The sequence below is a fragment of the Pimephales promelas genome, chromosome 1 (genome assembly GCF_988280905.1).
Source record: "Pimephales promelas chromosome 1, fPimPro1.hap1.1, whole genome shotgun sequence".
NCBI lineage: Eukaryota > Metazoa > Chordata > Actinopteri > Cypriniformes > Leuciscidae > Pimephales > Pimephales promelas.
The window spans coordinates 6,475,408-6,492,996 of record NC_142769.1 but is presented as its reverse complement, the minus strand read 5'-3'; the positions used below and the strand labels follow the sequence as shown (position 1 = coordinate 6,492,996).

Here is a 17,589-nt window from a genome sequence, read left to right as displayed (position 1 = left end):
CCCTCTGGTGAATATTTTTGTAGTATTATTAAGTATTAGTCTGATATTTTCAAACTTGCTGTTTTTCAAACTTCATCGTCATAGTTCCTGTTTAAAAATGTAAATTCAAATTTCAATTCAGTTTCATTACTAAACTAAGTAAAAATATTCACTACACTAAGTCTTGATATTCACTAAACTTAAGCCTAAGTAAAAATCCTAAACTTTTTTTTCTGATAATTTTTAAAACAAGTGAGAGAATACATGATATTATAACACAACATAGATGTTTAGGTCTAGAAAAATTCCCCCCTGACAGACAGACCAACCCTCGTGTGTTTGACATCTGGTATCTGATTGAACCATGAACCCACGAGAGATGTTGAATTGTAATGTTTATGTACGTGCCCTGCCATGTCACCTTCCAATAAATTAGACAATCATTTACCAGTGATCTCATTACAATATACAGCCTGGAGGCTTTTTATTGTCTGTTAATTTTTCACTCACATAAAAAATTTAACACTGTTAGATTTTAACAATTATTAAGCATTTCTCATTATATGTAAAATACAATGACTCATCCCTAATTTTAGTTTCTGTGTGCAATTCACATTTGTATCAAAAGTGATGGTCTTAAAGGGATAGTTCACCCAAAAATAAAAATTCTGTCAGTTTCTGGTCCCCATTGACTTCCATAGTTTTCTTCAAAATATTTTATTTTGTGTTCAACAGAAGAAAGAAACAGATTTGGAACAACTTAAATGATGACAGAATTTTCAGTTGTGGGTGAACTATCTCTTTAAGTGTATAAAGGTAGGCCTGTCTGGATAACCTTTATACATGTGGTTAAAGGCACGTGTGTACAGTTGGCATGTCTGCTGCTTGTCCATGTGTGAAGACCTCAGGCCCAGTGTGTGTGGGTGTCAGGGGATCTTCAGACAGACCTGCTGCAGACAAAAGTCACATTAATAATACAATTTATTTGTAATGAAGTGACATTAAAACATGCATTTTCATTAAAAACTATATGTATTGTGAAAAACACTGAATTAAAGCGAATAACTAATAATAAGATGCCTATAAATCAGCGTTCCATCACTTATCTTGATCAGAGACTAGATTAATTTATGGGAAATATATAGTGCCAGTTTCCCGCTGTTCAAGTCTTATACTTATCTGAAAACAAAGATTCTGTGATCGCACAGAGCTATTATACAGAATGACTTCAAAATACTTGTAATGTTGCTCAAAAGTCATATTCACTATGTTTATGCACTGTAAGAAAAAAAATCTGTAGAAAAAATGGAAAAGGTACAAGGCCTAAAATTTATGTGAAAGATATTGTATATTGTTTCTTTTATACAGTGAAGACTACAGTATGGGGTATTTTATTATTCTTTATTTATTTTCTGTACCTGAAAACTACTGTTAGACCTACAGTAATTGAAAAAAAAACTGTAAATCACTGCATTTCATTTGTATCTTTGCTCTATTTTATTTACTTCTGCTATTGCTTGTAAGTTGATTTTCTCTTATTATTGTATTTTTGTTCACTTGTCTTTAAATGATATATTAGTTAGACAAGTAGGTTTAGCTTTGGTATGGGAATTGGAATAGAGAGTATTAAAATTTAGCTGTTATTGCTGCCTGTTTTTTTTTTTTTTTTTTTTTTTCGAAACAAAACCGGTAAAAAATATTTATGACAGGTTAATTTTCTTGGCAAAAAAGTTAGTTTTTTAGGCCCTGCACTGGTACTTTTCCGCTAGGACATTATTCATGAGATTTACAGACATTTCCTTTAACTAAAACACAATTGAAATACAGCTAAAACAAGTTCATATGGATAATTCCTTCATATTAACAGTATAGTAGCCCCATATTTTGGGAAATATAGTAAATAAATCTAACTTTGTGAATTTCACAATTATATAAAAAAAAAACTTAAAACACATTGAATTAAACATGAATTTTTAAATTAGAAATAAATATTTATTGTAAAACGTATTACAATCTTTGTTTTATATATATATATATATATAATTATATACAGTGTGTGTGTATATATATATATACATATATATAATTATATACAGTATATATATATATATATATATATATATATATAAAACACAGATTATTGTAATATGTACAAAAGAAAATATTTTGCACAATGTCCATGCTGCACTTTTCCATAAAATAAATTCGGTGATCAGGAGCTGCTTAATGTAAAAAATAAATAAAAATAAATTATATATATATATATATATATATATATATATAAAAAGTATCACAATAATCTTTGTTTATATATATATATATATATATATTATGGAAAGGTGCTGCATGGACATTGTGAAAAATATTTTAATACTTTTGTTTCCCAGAGGTACTAAAATCCATCCAGGTTTGGAATGACTTCCTATGCTAAATGATCTCAGAATTGACATTTTTAGGGTGAACTATGCCTTTAAACTGTATAGGATTGACAGCTGGACTACCTGAGCTTGCGATACTCACAGGAGGGTACAGGGAGGATCACTGATGTGAAGTTATGCATTGGGATATGCTCCGTCAGTATTCCTCTGGAGAGGACAGACTCTGTTGCTGTGCTGAATATAAGTGGCTCGGGATTCGACTCTACAGAAAGACAGAAAAGTTACCGTTTTATTCCATTTCCAACACATTCATACTTTAACTGCAGGTAAGTCAGAAAGAGCCTCAACTCCCTCAGAGCGCTAATGGTGAGTCTTATCTTTAGCTCGAGAGCTTAGACTGAGACAGATGGACTCTGGACCGAGATCTCCCATGGAATCTTAACCAGCTCTGAGTTCAATGAAGTTTATGCTGGAAAAGTTTACAGTAACTCTCTCCATAATGTCTCAGGACCAGCTATGCTCATCTAAATCCTAGAGCTTATATACAGATCCCAAATCAGCTCTATGGCAACCCGGAGGAACATTTTATTTGTTCAGGAGAGTTTATGAAATTCTCAGATATCTTAGACTTTTGATTGAACTTTGTCTCAGATGTTTCTCCTAAAATTCCTTGGGAGAAAAATAAACATAGAAGAGACCATTTTTGACATAGAATGAGTATAGAGCTAAGTAGCATACTTTCAAAAAGAGTTATAACTGATAAATAACACTAAGGCCGTGTGTCCACCAAAGCGTTTTTCCACGCGCCTGGCGTATGTTCTCAATTGTTTTTAAAAAGAGCGCCGCGTTTTTTAAACGCCATGAGCGCAACGAGGCGCTGAACGTTTTTAGAACGCTGAAGCGCTGAGCGTTCGGCATTTTTTGGCGGTCGCCAAGAGTTGAAAAATGTTCAACTTTGGATAAAACGCAGCGCTCATCCCTGTCACTTTTTACCCAGCCGTCCAATCACACGGCTGGTTGGAGGAGGGGCGGGACCAAACAACACTGACCAACTGTCACAACATTCTTTCTGTACAATGACATCAACCAACAGAGCTAACCGAACAAAATGGGTGAAAATTAATTTTTTAGTATGAAACAAATTATCTGCTAAATCAGTTACAAGTTAACTGTGCTGCGGATATTCTGTATCATAGCAACAAAACGTCTCAACGGAAAAAACGCTGTGCTGCCAGAACGCTCTCAAGCGCCCAAAGCACGGCATCTTCAGCAGAGCGTCTAGCGTTTTCAGCTGGCTAAAAACGCTTTTTTGGACACACGGCCTAATGCTACGTTCACCCCGGATGCGAATAGCGCGTCAAATTAGCGTCTACCGCGTCTAGTTTGACGCTTGACCACTTTGTGTTAATTCACACGTCAAGAGCTAAACTGATGCACTTAAAATCAAAACAGACTGATCTCATGTAGTAGCGTGTGTATGACACGCCAATTTGTATTTCCATTTTTGGCGTGCTATCAAGACGCATAATCGCTTTTCAGCGTGTTTATGAACGCCGTTGACTTAACGTTATTACTGTATATATAAATATATGACTTGCCTCAACCCCGTCCCTAAACCTAACCGTCACTGGGGTTAATGGGGTTAATGGGGTTAATGGCATTTATGACTGTTCCCTTACCATCCAAAAAAAGATCGCTCCCCAGATGTAGATGTACATTTTGCTTCGTTTCACGCGGGCATTTGACGGCGTGTACAGACACGCGGAATTACTCAGACGTTAATGGCGTAGACATACACGCATACACACGGATACGCGGATAGCTCAAAATGCGTAGAGATAACACGCCACTTGACTCGAAAGTGGCGTGTATGTTTACGCAAAAGTAATGATGTCATGTTGAAAGTTTGAAGCGAAATTTTTCTTTGTTATGCATAAGAATCCCACCATGCATTTAGTCATATTACAAAATAATTTATTGAAGCATCCAGATCCTTCACCACGTGAGCAAACAGCAGGCTCCTGATTGGTTAACATGGCGTGAATTGACGCCAAAGTTCATGACGCGAATTCGCGTCAAACGCGTGAATGCACAAATAGCAGTTACGAAATCATTCGCGCTTAACATGCTTAATGCTCAAAATGCTCAATTCGCGCCATTCGCGTGATCTTGCTGTGCGAATGAGGCGTATTCACGTCTTCTGCGCCGCAGGAATTTTTTACGTGCGTAACGCATCTTTGCATTGACTTAACATTGAAATCATTCGCGCCTGACGCGTTTGCGTCCGGTGTGAACGCACCATAAGGCTCACTTGGAAATGAGGCCCAATGTCCAAAATTCCGAACCACCCCTTTAATCAAACTCTCTCAATGGAGACAAATCTGAGATTCCTGGTGTACTTTTGTCAGGAGAAAGATCTGGAATGCTTGAGACTTCGGCAAGTGTCTTAATTTGCTCTCCATTTATTCTCACTGCTGGCTAGAAGATATCATTTAGATATTAAAGAGATCTCACTTATGATTGTTCTTTCCTTCGGAACAAAGCCCATCGGTTTTGTACCTGAGGCCGGCAGTGCTTCAGGTCCTCTGGTTGCTTCTTCTCCCAGAAGCATCTCCATCAACAGGCTGTCCACATTGGCTTTGCCCAAGAGACGCATGAGCTGCAGCTGCTCCACCATCTGCCAGGCCACGCTCTGAAGTGTGGTCAGCAGCAACAACAGCTCCCCAAACCGCCCTCGCTGCTCACTAGTGGACTCATCCAGCAGCACCTGGGCCTGGAATCGCAGTCGGCGCACCGCCTGGGCGCACTGCAGTCCAGGGCAATCTGAAACACAGATCGGTTGCAAAACAAAGCTCATTAAGAGATGTTTTGTGTTAAACAAAACATTTAAAGCATGGAATGGATAACTGAGATTTTTCAATGTGCAGTTTTTGTATTTCTGTGAAAATATCTTTTTTTATACGCAACAAAATGGCTGGAACTGCTTAAAGGAGGGAAAATCATGCATTCCAACTCGTGAATTGAAAGGAAGCCAATTCTTCTGTTCTAAATTCTGTCCAACTGATTCTTGATTCTAACAGGGAATGTTCTCAGATCGATCTGGCAAGGTTCTCTCAAAGTTACGAACAAATGTTTTTCCAGTAATGCTAAGAAGATCCGTACAGAGTTATCTAGTCCTTAAAAATGTTCTCAAAATGTTGGCACAAAAAAACTTTACCCACAAAAAACTTTACGACTCTACTTAAATTAAACAAAGCAATTCTTACTGACCAACCTGGCTCCAATATTATAATCAGACCTCCAGGCTGGAAAGCCTAGAACTCAACAATCCACACCAGCATGTCCCAGATATTAATAGATCCTCATAAAATATCATGAAACCAAAGATGTCAGTGCCAGGAACAATCACAGAAGCTCCTGGTTCAGACAGTGTGTTTGACTGGGAACACAGCGATGATCCCTGACTAACCTGGGGCGAAGAAGACAATGGTTTTGAGACAGACAAATTCTGTGTCTGTGATGTTCAGCTCTTTCAAAGGTCTCACCAGCTCTTCCAAGATACGAGCTGCTACCTTGGACATCTCCTGCTCGGTGCCTCTAAAAGGTATGATGAAGTCGTTTCCTGTACAAACACAAATCTTGCTCACATACAAGGTAGCTATTTTTGGGTCATTCAAATGCATTACCCTGTATGGAAGCTAGTTTCCGCCACTGAATATAAAAATAAAATAAATAATTGTGACTTTTTATCTTACAATTCTGACTTTTTTTCTCACAATTGCGAGATAAAAAGTCAGAATTGCGAGATATAAACTCAGCATTGCGAGATATAGTCAGAATTGCGTGATATAAAGTCAGAATTGCGAGATATAAAGTCAGAATTGCGAGTTATAAAGTCAGAATTGCGAGTTATAAAGTCAGAATTGCGAGATATAAAGTCAGAATTGCGTGATATAAAGTCAGAATTGCGAGACATAAAGTCAGAATTGCGAGTTATAAAGTCAGAATTGCGAGTTATAAAGTCAGAATTGCGAGATATAAAGTCAGAATTGCGTGATATAAAATCGCAATTGCGTGATATAAAGTCAGAATTGCGAGTTATAAAGTCAGAATTGCGAGATATAGTCAGAATTGCGAGTTATAAAGTCAGAATTGTGAGATATAAAGTCAGAATTGCGTGATATAAAATCGCAATTGCGTGATATAAAGTCAGAATTGCGAGATATAAAGTCAGAATTGCGAGATATAAAGTCAGAATTGCGAGATATAAAGTCAGAATTGCGAGTTATAAAGTCAGAATTGTGAGATATTAAGTCAGAATTGCGAGATATAAAGTCAGAATTGCGTGATATGAAATAGCAATTGCGTGATATTAAGTCAGGAATTGCGAGATATAAAGTCAGAATTGCGAGATATAAAGTCAGAATTGCGAGATATAAAGTCAGAATTGGGTGATATAAAGTCGCAATTCTGAGAAAAAAAAGACAGAAGTGCGACTTTTTATTTCACAATTCTGACTTTTTTTCTCACAATTGTGAGTTTACATCTCACAATTCTGACTTTATAACACATAATTGCAAGTTTATATGTCGAAATTCTGACATATTTTCTCAGAATTGTGAGATTTAAATTCGCAATTGCGAGTTATCAGGCCAATTCTAAGGGGGGAAAAAAGTCCCCCCCCCCCTCAGAATAGTTTAAATCTCACAATTGTGACTTTATAACACACAATTGCGACTTTCTATCTAGCAATTGTGACTTTATAACACACAATTGCGACCTTGTATCTAGCAATTCTGACTTTATATCTCGCAATTCTGACTTTATATCTCGCAATTCTGACATTATATCTCACAATTCTGACTTTATAACTCGCAATTCTGACTTTATATCTCGCAATTCTGACTTTATATCTCGCAATTGTGATTTTATATCACGCAATTCTGACTTTATATCTCGCAATTCTGACTTTCCTTCTTGCAATTCGGAGAAATAATGTCAGAATTGTGAGAAGTCAACTCGCAATTGTGAGATAAAAAGTGGCAATTACCTTTTATATTTTTCATTCTATGGCGGAAACAAGCTTCCATAACCCTGTGAGCTCAGTACCTTTTAAAAAATGTATATTCCTATGTTGTCATACATAGGTGTATATTTCAGAAATAGCTCTGTTACTTAAAATGTGTTGATTATAACTTGATCAATTATTTCTAACCCTTTTTCCAATATGCACAATATGAATGGCCAATGCATTCTCATCCTACAGCGTCACATAGTGACGCTTTTGACAATGCGTATACATCCAACGCACATGGCACTCTTTAGCGTCAATATAACACAATTCGGTTATGGGTAGGTTTAGGTCTGGGGTAGGGTAAGGGTTAGACCACTAGGAGGCAAAATGATAACTGCATCGGGCGGAAACTAGCAAAAAACACTTAAAACACACACACTCACTCACTTACCCAGCAGGATGATGTCATTGTAGGGAAGTGAACGTCGTGCCACCCCTAAGATGAGGTGCTCTGCAGAATGAGCCCTCAACAGCGCCACCTGCACACACACACACACACACACACACACACAACAAGACACTTGGCGCCTGCCATGTACAAGAAGTGATGGCTCATGATCAAACAAAGACAGTTGGGAACAGGCCTACCCTGTCATCCACCGATAGCTCACAGAATTCAGGGATACGCTTGGCCCACTCCACTAGGAGGAGGAGCTGCTGTTTCATGGACTCGCACACATCACCCACGCAGGCGATCTTCTTGCTGTTGATGTCCCTCATGAGATTCTGGGAGGGATTCTGTTGACAGCAGAATAAGTAGTTAGTGGATAAAACCATAAACTGAAGCTGAAACTGGAACAGAATTAAAAATACTGTTTGAACTCTAGAAGCAAAATGTATGAGGTAAATAAGTGGTTTTCAACTTTTTTGGCCAGGTTTACACCTGGTATTAAGATGCGTTTTGGTCGATCGGATCAAATGTGGACGATGCTAAATACAAGTGTAAACGGGGTCTAAAACATTGTGACCTTTCCAGAGGTAGTCGAAAACACATTCAACTGGATTGCTTTTGTAGTGTAAATGCTCATGTGGTCGAATCTTGAATGTGTTAAATAGGTCAAAAGACCGTCTACTCTCATCCTACAAATCTTATGGGAAGCAATCTAGCCAAATGGGACTTTGTTGGTTTGGTTTGAAGATGAAAAACATAGACAAAGCACAATGTTCTCTCACCATTTCTGATTTCTAATGCACACTCACAGCGTTCAGTGTGATCATACGGCTATCAGAGCAGAAAAGTAAGCTGATGCTCTCCGTGTGTTTTTCTGTTGTCTCTAGTCGTCTTCATGAGTAAATGACGTGAGCTTATTTCGTCCATTAGATCGAAAGATCTGAAAAAGCCCATACCCACATTCATAGACCCTCCCCTCGAAGAAATCAGGACAGAAGTGGTTGAAAGTGAACAAAAGAGACAACAAAACACATCTTAATACCAGGTGTAAACAGGGCCTTTGACTCCACAAAAATATTCAAAGGCACTCTATCTCTAGTTTTGTTCTCAAGTCTTATTTTAATCTGTGAACACTCCTCTTTTCTGTAAATTAAAATTGAATTAATTTAAAAACTTCAGATTTCCAGATGTTTTAGGAGACCATGGTCTGTTTAACCAATGTAACATCAAGACAGTTGTCGAGATGTGAATTCAAATAGGAAATATCTTGATTTTTAGTAGTTTTAGCTTATTTTCATGCTTGTTTTGTCCATTTTAAGTCATGGGGTCACCTTGAAATGTTGTTGAGGCCTCCTAATCGGTGTCTCACTTCAATCGTTGGTTAGGTTTTATCATTTTATTCAATACATAAGGTATTGTATTAAAGTGTGTTTTAAAGAAAGTAATATTGTTCACAAATGCAAATGTTTTGAAAGTCAGTTGATCAGAAAGCTCACCTGAGTGAAAGCCTCGGCCTGCATCAGCACATCAATGGTGAGAGTGCCCACGGCTTGGCCTTCTCTACGACAGCTGATGCGGTCGCGCTCATTCTGAACAGCTAAAAGACATATGTAAGCCAAGATCAGTGAAAAGATAGCAATTTATTAGTGTTTCATATAGAAAACAGATAACAATGGAGCCAGACCATGCACTTTAAATAGAAATAGTCAAAATGTAGCAAATGCTAATTTAAAAATTTTGTCACAGTTAACTGTCACAGTGTAACACCAGAAAATAACTTTGCATTTAATATTATTAAATTGCATTAAATATAATTGAATACATTTCATTTTATTGCACTTTAAGGGATAGTTCACTTTGAAATTTAGTTTTGGTATGTTTTAGCTTACCTCAAGGGCATCCAAGATATAGGTGTCTTTGTTTCAGCAGTAGTTTAAATTTGTATATTCTGTCAGTCATATAATGGAGGTCTATGGTCACCACCTCAAAGCGCATGCACAGAGAAGTCCAAATTAAACGACTCATAAATGTAAGTACACATTGATGGCCTAAGACACGAAACGGGCGGTTTGTGTGAGAAAACGAACAGTACTTATAGTTTTACCTCTTGTAGCCACAAAGCGCCCGCGCCCTCAGATTACTTGGACGTGGCTCTGGTTACAAGAAGTAAAAACGAAATAGCCTAAATACTGTTCGTTTTCTCACACAAACCACTCGTTTCGTGTCTTAGGCCATCAATGTGTACTTACATTTATGAGTCATTAAATCATGTTTAATTTGGACTTCTCTGTGCATGCTCTTTGAGGTGGTGACCATAGACCTCCATTATATGACTGACAGACAAGAACGGTCTGACCTAAAAATAAAAAAATTGAAACTATTGCGGAAACAAAGACACCTACATCTTGGATGATCTTGAGGTAAGCTAAAACATACCAAAAATTAATTTCAGTGAACTATACCTTTAACATGCAATTAAGTGTATGAAAACATTACATTCAGATTGCACTTAAAATATATTATTTTAAAGCATGTGATTTCTGCAATATTTACTTTTTTCAAACTATGATACAGTGCACTTTTTACAAGGGCAGGTATTGTGTTTATACAGTTAACTATCTACCTTTTTATCAATATTAATCTGATGAACAGCCTTCCCAAAGAATAGTAAGTACAATTTATTAGATCTTTTCAGATACCATCAGGTAGATCACTCAACGTTTGTATCTCTGGAGCTGTGTTACTTTTTTTTAAATGGATGCAGCTTCATCCTACGGACAGTACTCTATTCCAATAAATGGAAAGGACAGAGGACATTAGCAATCACTGTGAAACTTCAACAAGATATCTTAGCATGGAGCAGAACAATACCTTTGAAGCTTTTAATCAGTGGCCCAGATACTTTTATATTGTTTCTTTGCTTTTCACCTTGAGAGTATGTTATATGATGGATTTGGGAATTGCCTTATTGTAATAGTTTGAGTTCACCCAATTGTTCAATATATTGAATTCACAGAGGTATGCAGACATTCATAAGTATTGGGATAAGTCCAAAAACTCAATTAGTTTATATTTAGGCCTTGTCCAGATCTGTGACCTTGAAAAAAGCCTTTAAACTCTGCATCATAAACTAAAATGAAATTGACTTCTCTCATACTTTTACCTTCTTTCCTCATGCCGGCTCTGAAACACTTTCGAAGTCTGCAATATCGACATTGGTTCCTTTTGTCTTTGTCCACCACACACTGCCTGCTGAACCTTCACACAAAGAAAGACAGAAATACATTGGATACTATAATTCTCACATTTGAAGAGATCCAATGAAACACTTCAGGTCGTGCTCTCACAACTTCTGATGAAGGTTTTTTTGATGAAGACATGTGTCAGTCAACTCCTGTGGAGCTGTGAAATAACATTTGCGTTATAAGCTCTGACATCAACTTCTGATGTTGTAGAATTGCATTTAGAGGAATTGTATTGGCCTACAGTATATAGGCTTCAGTAAAAGGTCTCATTTCTTTATTTTTATTAGTTAATCAAAATACAATTGACTGTTCGGACATGTATTTCACAGTATTAAGTTAACAAATTCTCCAGTTTCACAGAAAAGGCATAAGTCCTAGAATAAAATGCATTATTGAGCTGTTTTAACTGAAAGCAACTTGCACTAACATATTATAATAATACAGTATTACAAGTAATTGTATTTCAATTGTAAATATTATGAGTATTGTTTGGTCTCAAGATCCACAACAGTAATAGCCTATTTCTAAGGAATGTTTTGGCTACTTAAATGTCCAAATTAATCCTGGAAAAAGACCTGTCGGTGAAACGGGGTCACAGTTTTTTTTTTTTTTTTTTACATTTTAAAAATATATTAGCACATATTTAAATTAAATAAACTAAGAGTTATATATGTTGTTGAAGTATTGTACGCTAGGCTACATTAACTAGGCTAATGAAGTTAAGAAAAATTAATGAATTAAACCTAAAGTGTTAGGCTACCCACATTTGAATTGGTTATCAATATTAATATAATTCAATGTTTCGGAAAATACTACAAAAATAATGCTATCTGTATTATTGTAAGTTTTATTTTGTTTCTGATAAAATGCTATTATTTTGTATTGATTGATTTTATTTCTGCTTTCTTAAATTATGAATCTGTTACTTATAAAGTACTTTGTTTTCATTAAAATTAACATTATTTACCACATAAATTAACAGTTTATCGTGTTTTCTTTTTCACAATGCTACTATCGACTTGACAGAATGGTTTCCGTTGGGAAATTGCGTGCATGCGTCACTGTGCGTCTCTCCACAGAAAGAAGGAAAAGACGTTGTTCAGGCTACTTTGACGCGTGTTGTTGGAGTTTCATAGTTGTCAGAACCAGCGAGAAAGGTTGACATTAGGCACGTTAATTCTTAAACCTTCGGGAAATCACCTGTTTTAAACAAACGCCGAAGAGGAGAGTCTTCTGGCAAAGAGAGAACGCGATGGAAGAGCACGAAATACAACGAGAATCAACAATGGCTCGACGAGAACTGAGGGATTTGAAATGTTGTAAAAACAACGTGGAGATGACATTTCTATCACTCAACAGGTTAGTACGGCATTTTCTCAAACGGATAAATTGCCATATCCCCCTCTTACAGGGTTTGTTGTTGTATCATTATGATTCTAGGTTTCTGGTATTTTTTGAAGGTATTTTTAATTATATTAAACATATTAAATATATTACATTTTAATTATATTAAATATTTCTAGTATTTCTTTCTAGTATTTTTTTCCTGGTATTTTAATGGTTCAGTTACATCTTCAGCTAGTCAGCTTGATATCCTAAACGGATTCTCTTAAAGGAGTCGTACAGTTAAAAAAATATGCTGATAATTTACTCACCCCCCTGTCATCCAAGATATCCATGTCTTTCTTTCTTCAGTCGAAAAGAAATTAAGGTTTTGATGAAAACATTCCAGCATTTTTCTCCACATAATAGACTTCAATGGGAACCAAACGGTTCAAGGTCCAAAAGACAGTTTCAGTGTAAACTGTTCAAAGGGCTTTAAACGATTTCAGACGATGAATAAGGGTCTTACCAAGTGAAACGATCGCTCATTTAAAAAAAAAAAAAAAAAAACCCAAAGTTTAAGTTTTATAAGCTCAAACTTGCTCTGTCGAACTCGTTTATCAAAATGAACAAATCTTTCAGCAAAAGTTTTTTTTTAAAAGTGAACTACTAAACCAAGGACTTGTAAACGTTTAAGGATAATGAGTAGTAACCATACTGTATTCATCTACACAGACCTGAAGCGCAACCAACACAACATTCTTCTTCAAAATGCATACATTTTTTTTTTCAGCTGCAAAAAGGGCCATAGTGTAGGCTACCTTTAATGCCCGGGTCACAGCCAATGTATATGTGATCCACACTGGCTGTTATTGTGCTCTCAATAAGTATCAGATAACAAACAGTAAGTTGTCTGAAATCTTAATTCATCTCCAAAGTGATTTTTCAAACCCTTCTATTGTTCTTTCTGCTTTGTATATAACATCAATTCACACTAGCAGTTTTAGAGATGAATTAAAAGTGAATGGTAAGTGTGTAAAGCGGACAGTTATGAATCTGAAGGTGAATTCTCACCTGCATGTGTAGGCATGATTCTTGCGCACACTCCTTCTAAAGAAGCCCTTGCAGCCATCACAGCTGGAAGCACCATAATGTTTTCCCGTAGCTCTGTCTGCACAGATAGCACAGAGATTCATGCTGCTCTGCTGCGGCGCAGGCACTGCGGCTGATGGAGGTGCATGGCCTGGTATTAGTGGATCTTAGTTGGAAAAAGAGTGGAGAAAACAGATTTTGATGTATGAAATATCAGCTTAACTACATGAGTACCGCTCCAAAGTTTGGGTTCTGTTAAATTTACAGAGAAGTCAAGAATACAAGAAGTCGAAGCACAGAGGCTGCATTCGTTTGTACACCCCGAAATTAATAAAAGGGAAATGAAGTGTTCAGATGCAAAAGCCTCTAAGTGCCATTTGAAAATTTCTTCTAGAATGATAATTTTTATCAAGCTTGTATATTTAAGTTCAGTGATTTCACTTAAATGGCAATGATAATTACCTATTAATTGTTATTTAAGTGAAATTACTGAACTTAAATATACAAGTTTGATAAAAATCATCATTAAAGAAGAAAATTTCAAATGGCATTTAGAGGCTTTTGCATCTGAACTCTTCAAATATTATAACAAGGTTAAATAACTGTTTTCTATTTCATTATTGATGTAGACTCACATATGTACATTTCATTTTAATTTTACTTAAAGTTGATGAAACCAAAGTTGCAATTGTCTTGAATATCGTATACTGTGACACAGTGACATATCTGAGATAAATTGCTTCTCGAACATGAAAAAATGTGTGGGTCCATGGGAAATTAATTGGATGCTTGTGATTTGCTATTGGTGGATATCATGCGAGTTATCGCTGTTAACGGGAGGGGATTCAGGTGAAGTTATTTTGATATTAAGATCACGAGGGCACATGGATTTAAAAAAAATGCACAGTTAAACACTGCAATATTCAATAAAAAATAAGATTTTTCATGGTGACTTTAACACATTTTAATGTGGGAGGGACAACATTGAACTTATCTGAACTTTCGCTTAACTACTGTATATATTTTTGCTTGAAGTTAACAATATTGCTAATATTTAGTTTTTTTCCACATTTGAGATTGAGATAATTGGCAGTCCCCTTGTACAGACCCCTGATGTAAATGATTGCAATTTTAAGTCGGCGGAGGAAATGTGTCCAATAACCGAGTGGGTCATCCGCTCCGAGTCAGAGTGTCTGTACTTATTACTTGGCGAAAGAGAAACTCCATTTAATTAAACAGGTCAGTGAAAATACTCAGTCTACATCTATTTCCTAGGTAATTTCGCAGTGTTAGCTAAAATTTAATTCAATTCCCTCAAGTGTTGCATTAAATTGGCCTCTGAAGTTGATTGCCACCAGTTTGCATCCCAAGCCAGTGAACGTCACATCTTCACTTAGGCGATGCAGGATTAAAGCCTAATGTATGCAAATAATAACCTGCACTTTAAACCCACTCAGAGAGGTAATATCCTCTAACATAGAGAACGCCTCTGGGTTCAAAGGCCAGTTATATTATATTAAGAGTCTGCAACGCTTCTGGCACCCACGCATGTGTGCTTTGGTAAGATGGATCCAATATATCTGAATCAGCAGTGGTCCTAATGATTATAGAAAATGAGATTATAATGGAAAGCAGGAACAGGTTGAAGTGGTGTGTGCACAGGCTTTTTGGAAAGTCCTCTTATGGTCAGATAGTAATTGAAATAGCAGCATCTCATGCTATAGGACCTAATGTCATTGTGAAGTTCGCTTTTAGTGCTCTGCTCTGTGAGCAAATGGCCTAAACACTCAAGTATGGAAGAGTTTAAAAATGAGAATGGTTAAACACATGCTCTACTTGGCTTGCATCACAGTTGTCCGTGTTCATTGGCAGCAGACATGCATACAAACTGCTGACAGACCGCTTTTAAACATTTATCTTTGTGTTTGTTTTAAGTCAGCCGTGCATGTAGTGTATATGCAACTCAAATGCAATATCAATCATATTCAAACAAGTCTCCCCTGCTGAAAAGGCCAACTTTCCTGGTCCACAGGATAAATTGTGTTTTGGAAGCTGGTCTCTAGAATGGGATGCTATGGTGCACCAGGATAGGTCAATGACAGGGCACTTATATGTTTTTTTTTATCTATACTTTAAAAAAAAAAATCAAGAATGTCAGGGCAAATGTCCTGATATCATAATGAAGAAAATTCCTCATTAAAATAATTATATTCAATTTTTTTTTAAATATTATTATTTCTAAAAAATTAAGTCATGTGGTACATAAAACAGAAAATGATGAATCCTAAAGAGAAACCTTGAAGACCCTCATGACTGTATGTCAAGGTCAATATGCATTTTAATAAAATATTAATACAATATTTGAACTTTCTAACATGTCAAGGCAAGATTAGTTCAGGTATGAAAATGTCACGTGATGGCCATAAGCTTTATTGATATGATATTTATTAATAATCCATGATATTTTTTAGTGCTGTCAAACAATAAAATATTTAATCACGATTAATCGCATTAATTTCATAGTTAACTCGCGATTAATCGCACATTTTAACATTTTTTTCTTATTTAAATGCTCTTATCAACATGGAAAAGTGGATCGGCTTGCTTTGTTCAAATGTTATTTATTGCCATATACTGTGTTCAATTTCACACCAATGTTCTCACTTGGAGAAAATAAACTCTCAATGTAACACTGTCCATCAATAAAAGGGTGAAAGAAATATTAACGAGGTCCTGATATTGACGAGGGGGCGGAGAATTCGCATCAGCTTGTGTGTGTGTGTGTGTGTGCTTGGCCATCATCAAGTGGTATTTCAGACTGGACGTCCTGTGATGATGATAGCTCAGTTCACAACGACAAAACACACAGAACACTTTGGTCTCGTCAATGGAACTATTTGGCAACTTTTTAAAAGTAAACTTTCCATTCAGAATCTTATTGGCATCCATTTCGTCTCGCACTCGTCATCCACTCAAAACGTTACTTTATCTAACTATTTGGCTGGCTCGCAAGCCAATCAAGTGTGTGCGGCGTGTCTGTTGTTTTGTTTCCGGTCTAGCTGGATCCGCTTGCACTTCGGACGAAGCAACGAAACATCTTCGCGCGGAGCAAGCCTTTGAAATGAGAGGGTTTCATAGCCCAGCGCCACGCATGCCAAGTCCTGTTGCAATAGTATGTGAAAAAAACTAAAAAGTTTGCTAGGACAAAAAGACCATTAATCGCGCAATAAAAAAATTGATGCCGTTAAAATGGGTTTGCGTTAACACCGATAATAACGCATTTAACTAACAGCCCTAATATTTATATAATAAATTCATTTTACCTTGAAAAAAAATATCTCAAAATACATTAAAATTGGTACAAAGGTTTTTCAATTTTCTAAAGAAATTTCCTTTACTTTGTCATGGGCACTCTAATACAGTAAGTCAGTGACCCAACTAACTAAACCAGCTAGACTTTCTTGATTCATTAGAAAGACCATGCAGGTTTACATGGTTAAGCTGGTTCACCAGCACACATAGACCAAGGCTTGTCTTCAGAATTCATCACTGTTATTTTTGCGTTAATAACTGGGTAATGAGTCAGCAGACCAAAGGTTAGACGTACCTGTTTGTACAGGGAGAACACGAAGACCGTCAAACTCTAGCATGGTGAATGTAGGGTCCAGGGTTATTCCATAGTCGGTTACGCTCATGTCGAGTGAAGTCCCAGAGATCTTCATGGTGAAGTCTGGATTCGGCCTGTATCTGAGAATCACAAGCGTTTCACTCAGCGGCTTTTTGAGTCCATCCAAGCTTGTCTCAGCATATCATAGTGCTCTTGGATCTATTACTTTGCCCTTCCTTGTAAATGGACTTCAAATGTTGGAATCACATAGACGTCTTCCAGAGATCGTTGTTCAGCCATACGTTGCCTGCATCCAGAGACTGAAGGTGGAGCGCTTTGATTTACTGAGAAAACAGTAATTAATGTCCAAGACTCATCAGAGCTAGACTGATAGACATGCTGAGATTTTGTCAAATGTCTATGTGTTTGCTGTTCTCTTATCAGTGTAGAGGGAATCATAAAGGGGAGGGTTCTGGATCAGGTAAACATGACTCACTTTT

The 17,589-nt window shown here is 36.6% G+C and overlaps 1 protein-coding gene across 2 annotated transcripts; it reads right to left on the bottom strand.

Moving 5' to 3' along the window:
* Nucleotides 1–433: 433 nt before the first annotated feature.
* Nucleotides 434–17,517, bottom strand: hnf4b (hepatic nuclear factor 4, beta). Of its 2 annotated transcripts, none has more exons than XM_039669848.2 (10): nucleotides 17,090–17,517; nucleotides 13,465–13,648; nucleotides 10,986–11,080; nucleotides 9,319–9,419; nucleotides 8,020–8,169; nucleotides 7,823–7,910; nucleotides 5,827–5,979; nucleotides 4,917–5,180; nucleotides 2,500–2,619; nucleotides 434–929 (listed from the first exon to the last, which is right to left on the bottom strand). In XM_039669848.2, the coding sequence occupies exons 1-10, from the start codon at nucleotides 17,202–17,204 to the stop codon at nucleotides 829–831; spliced, it is 1,371 nt and encodes a 456-aa protein (XP_039525782.1). In that variant the 5' UTR covers nucleotides 17,205–17,517; the 3' UTR covers nucleotides 434–828. The 2 variants fall into 2 exon arrangements, with proteins under 2 accessions (XP_039525782.1, XP_039525783.1); XM_039669849.2 differs by having other exon boundaries at nucleotides 434–926.
* Between the last annotated feature and the right edge of the window lie 72 nt (nucleotides 17,518–17,589).

Coding starts and splice junctions, on each gene's coding strand:
- hnf4b (XM_039669848.2), bottom strand. CDS start 17,204: ATGAAGATCTCTGGGACTTCACTCGACATGAGCGTAACCGACTATGGA. Junction 11,081..13,464: donor AATCATGCCTACACATGCAG/GTGAGAATTCAC, acceptor CTTTGTGTGAAG/GTTCAGCAGGCAGTGTGTGG. Junction 7,911..8,019: donor AGCTATCGGTGGATGACAGG/GTAGGCCTGTTC, acceptor GTGTGTGTGCAG/GTGGCGCTGTTGAGGGCTCA.